Genomic DNA, 4,760 nt, shown 5'->3' with positions numbered 1-4,760 from the left:
TCCTTATACATTCTGGGAGTCGTGCCATGCTATTGATGGCATTAGCGACGAGAAGATATTTGGGAGAAAACAATATTATCCGTAAAGCTGATAACATCTTATCTGCGATTGTAAAATTCTTTACATGACGACTCAGTGGAGGTTTTTTTTCTCGGTTGTCATATGAACCACAGAATGGTTTGGGTTGGAAGGGGCGGTAAAAATCATCTCATTTCACTCCACCGCCATGGGTGGGGAAGGGGCGTTAAAAATCATCTAATTTCACTCCACCGCCATGGGTGGGGATGCCACCCACTGGGGCAGGTTGCCCCACGTCCAGCCTGGCCTCGCAGGCTCCCAGGGCCGGGGCAGCGGCGGTTTCAGCGCGCTGTGCCCGTGCTGCGGGCCCGGGGCGGGCTCGGGGCGGAGCGGAGCCGGGACTGCATTTCCCGGCAGCGCCGGGCGCCGAGCGGCCGCGGCCATGGCGGAGCGGGGCCGGGGCTGGGCCCGCGCCGTGCGGGGGCTGCTGCTCGATGTCAGCGGCGTCCTCTACGACAGCGGAGCCGGCGGCGGCGTCCCCATCGCCGGCTCGGCCGAGGCCGTGCGCAGGTGGGTGGGTGGGGGGTGGCCGGGGAGACCCGCGGAGAGGGGGACGCGGCGCGGGGCCGGGGCGGCGCGGTCACCGCCCGGGCTGGTGCGAGTCAGCCCCCGCTGCGCCGTGCAAGTGCCGCCCGGGAACCGCGAGCTCCGGGGGCAGCTCGGTGCTTTTGGGGGTTGTTGTAGTGAAGGGAGCCCGCAGAGCCTGGGCTGATGGCGAGGAGAGTCGGGGGCGGTGCGGCTGGCGCGTCCCGCGTGGTTCTGTGTTTGCTGGTGTCGCTGCACGTGTGGCAGGAGCGGGCAGTGTGTGAGAGAGAGATCTGGCACTGTCCCCTGGTAATCGTTTTTCAGCTATTGCTCACACTGGTGTGTCTGTAAATTGATTAACTTTGCTGTCAAATTAGCTGGAACTTGCAGCCCTGCGATGGAGAGTTTCTGTGCTGGGGTTAAGGATTGCCCAGCTTGGAAGTGACTCCAAAGCAAAGTGTGGTCCTGGTGAGGTACCCAGTGCCCGCAGGTAGGGAACGCCTTCACTTTTAGCTGGATGATGCTGTCCAGGTAACACGAGCTAAGTAACTTCAACTTAACTAACTTTAATTAATTAGGTTGACTTGCCAGCATGTCCATATCAGCCCTGCTTGACCAGAGGAGCAGGATGGGGCCAGGGGAGAGCAGTGGCCGCAGGGACAACTTTGTTTAAAGACAGGTATTGATTGATTGTGAATTTCTGGAAGAGCCTTTTGGCTCTCTGTGATGTTTCATTCACCTGCTGTGGAAAATCCAGATCTGTTTCACCTGGCGAGTGCTGGATGGGGCTTGGAACAACCTAGGGTAGTGGAATGTGTCCTTGTCCGTTTTGGGAGGTTGGAACTTTAGTGTTCCTTCCATCCCAAACCATTCTGTAATTCTGGGCTGCTGCATGCACCCCACTTGCAGTGTTTTAAATGTCTAAATTCTGAACCCTGTGAAACACTGACAGCACTGCTTGGTGAGCACCTCTGCAGCTTCTGCTCCCTGGGGCCACTCAGCACAGACACACTTGGGACGAGTGCATTATTAAGCAGGAAAACATGCAGGAAGAAAAACTGAATTCAATGTATTTAATCATATGAGGTTAGTTAAATATGTGCCTAAATGTTGGTGGAACCACCATGGAAAGGCAGAACTGGAGGAGATCCAAATGAAGTGGTGATACCAGAACTCTTTGCTATTTGCTTTATTTTTTTTTCCTTAATTATGTGTTCATATTTCTTGAAACACATAGGATGCAAAGAAGGTGTTATCAGATGGATCAGAGTTCCCAGTGCTGTCAGAGAGCAATATTTGAAGTAAGTTTAAGCCTTATTGAGGCTCTTGGCCAGTTTCTGGTGCTCACCTGGCCAGGAGAAGCTGCAGGTGCCAGGACAGCCAAGGGGAAAGCATCATTCCCGGGAAATTCAGTGAAACTAGGCAGAGGGAGAAGTTGCTTCTATTGAAATCTTGTGGCCTGTGGTTCTTTCAGGGGACTGTGCCTGTGCAGAGCACAGCCTGGGACAGCCCAGATCCCAGCCAAGGGATTGTGCATGTGCAGAGCACGGCCTGGGACAGCCCAGATCCTAGCCAAGGCCTCCAGGCACGGCCAAACCAAGCATAAATAATAACAACTGCATAAATATTGTCAGAGATCAGATCATTCCTTTAGAAACCAGGACATGTTCAATAATACCTGTGTTGTGGTTCACCAGATGCTTTTGATGATGTTTTTTTGCTCCTAAATTTTAAACTTCAGGCTGTTATTTAATAACCTTTGTCACTGCATTTGCTGAACCTCCTGCATGGAGGCAACTTAAACTGCAGTCTAACAGTAACATCAGAAATATGCTGATGGAGCAGCAGTAAAACTCTGGCCTTGGGCTAAATGTAGGAAAATTTTCTCTGGAAGTCCTGGCAATGTCTAAGCCCTTTTTACCTGTTAGTCACAGGAAGCCCTCAGCAGTTAATCTGACTTGTCTGCCTGTCTGGAAGGGCTGCAGGGGTCTGTGAGAAGGGTTTGAGGTGTAATCCAGCAAAAGGCTCTGGAATGCTGTGCAGGGAAAGCTGGTCTCGTTTGGGCAGGATTTGGTGAGCAGTGCAGAAGCAGTGTCCACAGCTGTGGGAGCTGGGAACAGCGGAATGGAAAAGTGCCAGGAAGGGAAAAAAACCCCACCAAACCACTTTGTTCAGGTCATTCAATATAAGTGGTGAAGAACAATCATTTTCCTTGGGTAAAGTCAAGTAGCCTTATTTATCTGCCTATTAGGTTAGTAATTGTTCTGGCTCACACCATTTAAACTCTTTATTGACTCATTATCCTATTGCCAGTTGCTCATTAATATTTGTGTCTGTGTCACAGTTCAGCTGGATGGTTTCAAGCAGATGGATCAAAGCTAAAAGGAGCTCTTTTTAATTAATTCCTTTTTTTTAATCAATTAAAGAGCCATAATTGCAGATAGTGAGGAACCTTATAACTAATTCAAATTGCTGTGGTCCTCTGCTAAAGGAGCTGTCTAACATCTTTTAGTACATATATATGTCCAACAGAAGCCTTAAATACCATGATAAGTCAGGGTACAGATAAGGACTCTTACAAGAGGACAGCTGACCTGTTCTTTTCAGACTGTCTTGCTACATCACCTCCCCATTACAGCAATTAACTTAGTGTAACAACATACAGTACACTCCAATAAAAATTATAAGTAAACATACTAATTTGTCATTGGTTTCATGTGACTGAAGCTGTTCTGACCTCCTAAAACTACATTTTCTGCATTATTTATCTTGTTTTCAGCCAAGTTCTGCTGTGCAGTTATGTGAGTTTGTGTTTGTGAGAGCAGCAGCCTAATTTCTACCAGCAGAATTTGGCCTGGTCTCTATTTGTGATGGCTGCTTCCCTCTTGTTTGTTTGTTTTTAGCCAACAGTACAGTCAGATGGAGCAGAAACATGGCCAGAGAAGCTGATGGACACTGGAACACCCTGAGCAAGGTGACATTCACTGCTGTAGAGACCCTCCTGAGCAAGGCATCAGTAATGGTGAAACACTGAGTGTAACAGCTGGGAATGCTTTGTTTATTGCTGGTGTACCTGCAGCCCTGACAAATCTCACCTGTGAAATACTGAAGGCTTCAGTGTGCACTGAGAGGAGGTTGGAGGCTGAGAAGGTGAACCCCAGGAGTGTTTGTTGAGCAGAGCTTGTGTCCTGTGCTCCAGGGATAAGGTGAGTCTGGATCCTTGTTACTCATCCAGACTGTGGCAGCCAGGCACCGTTCCTGGCATCTCTGGAGCCAGGAATGTCTCTAAATTCTCCAGGGACTGTTGTTATCTTTAGGTGGGGATATTACAGCAGTGGATGGCTAAAAAAGCCAAAAGTGGCTCGGTAAGATAATTTATCCCTTTAAAACTTTTAAGACACAATGTTTCTTGATTGTTTAACTTACTGTGGCACAGTTTTTGTTGTTGTGTCGAAAAAGTTACACAAACCCCACCCATCTCTTCCCAGCGTGTGCAGTTCCCTGGCAGATGCTTTGGAGCAGATCAGAAAGCCCATGGGTGAGATCACAAGGGCCATCAGTGACTTAAAGGCTTCTCCTGGAGCCAGCCCTAACAGAGCCTCCGTGCCGTGCTGTTATTGCCTTAATCGATTTACACAGCATTGACACGAGGTGAGCTAGCTGCTTTTTATCTTACAAATAGCAGGGAGCTGGTCCCTTACAAGACAGAAGGTGGTTAAACACCCATAAAAGATGCTCAGCCTGTGCTCTGGCATTTGCATTTACGGCTGTGTGCTGATAGTGTGTCCATTAGCATATCCATATGAAAAGCACACAGTAGCTGGGGGTTTACAACATCCTGTTGTTGGGCTGGGATGGTGCATCTGTTAGCACAGCTTTCTACAGAGCCCTTGAAAAGGGCAGCGGAAATCTGGGGAGCAGGGAGGCTGGGGAGCAGCTGGACACTCCTGTTAAAATAAAATACCTGGAGAGTCTCACAAGGAGAAGATTGTGAGGAGAACAAGCGGAACTGGGACTGTAAAACAATTCAGGGTGTGGGGGTTCAGAGGAGGTGGGAGCTCACAAAGAGCCTTTTGGAAGTGTGTGTGCCACGAGGAGGAGGAGGAAATCTTTGTTGTCACAGCAGATAATGTGGCTTAGCACAGGCTGTGCAGATG

At 49.3% G+C, this 4,760-nt stretch overlaps 1 protein-coding gene across 4 annotated transcripts; it reads left to right on the top strand.

The window, feature by feature from the left end:
* Positions 1-292: 292 nt before the first annotated feature.
* On the top strand, positions 293-4,744 carry LOC119696812 (phospholysine phosphohistidine inorganic pyrophosphate phosphatase-like). 4 transcript variants are annotated; one of them, XR_005255656.1, is made up of 4 exons: positions 310-588; positions 1,841-1,904; positions 3,507-3,809; positions 4,092-4,744. XR_005255656.1 is itself a non-coding variant. In XM_038126653.1 (4 exons), exons 1-3 carry the CDS (start codon positions 461-463, stop codon positions 3,570-3,572), a joined length of 258 nt encoding a protein of 85 aa, XP_037982581.1. In that variant the 5' UTR covers positions 310-460; the 3' UTR covers positions 3,573-3,577; positions 3,683-4,744. The 4 variants fall into 4 exon arrangements, 2 of the variants coding, with proteins under 2 accessions (XP_037982581.1, XP_037982580.1); XM_038126653.1 differs by having other exon boundaries at positions 3,507-3,577; positions 3,683-4,744; XM_038126652.1 differs by having other exon boundaries at positions 3,507-4,744.
* Positions 4,745-4,760: the final 16 nt, after the last annotated feature.

The sequence above is a fragment of the Motacilla alba genome, unplaced genomic scaffold (assembly GCF_015832195.1).
Source record: "Motacilla alba alba isolate MOTALB_02 unplaced genomic scaffold, Motacilla_alba_V1.0_pri HiC_scaffold_39, whole genome shotgun sequence".
Taxonomy (NCBI): Eukaryota; Metazoa; Chordata; class Aves; order Passeriformes; family Motacillidae; genus Motacilla; species Motacilla alba.
The sequence above is the reverse complement of the archived record's forward strand: the minus strand, read 5'-3'. Positions and strand labels throughout refer to the sequence as shown.

What these genes read in the sequence shown, in the direction of transcription:
- LOC119696812 (XM_038126653.1), top strand. Translation starts at nt 461, where the DNA reads ATGGCGGAGCGGGGCCGGGGCTGGGCCCGCGCCGTGCGGGGGCTGCTG. An exon ending in TCGGCCGAGGCCGTGCGCAG is followed by an intron (nt 589 to 1,840) that starts GTGGGTGGGTGG and finishes TGAAACACATAG; the next exon opens with GATGCAAAGAAGGTGTTATC. An exon ending in GTCAGAGAGCAATATTTGAA is followed by an intron (nt 1,905 to 3,506) that starts GTAAGTTTAAGC and finishes GTTTGTTTTTAG; the next exon opens with CCAACAGTACAGTCAGATGG.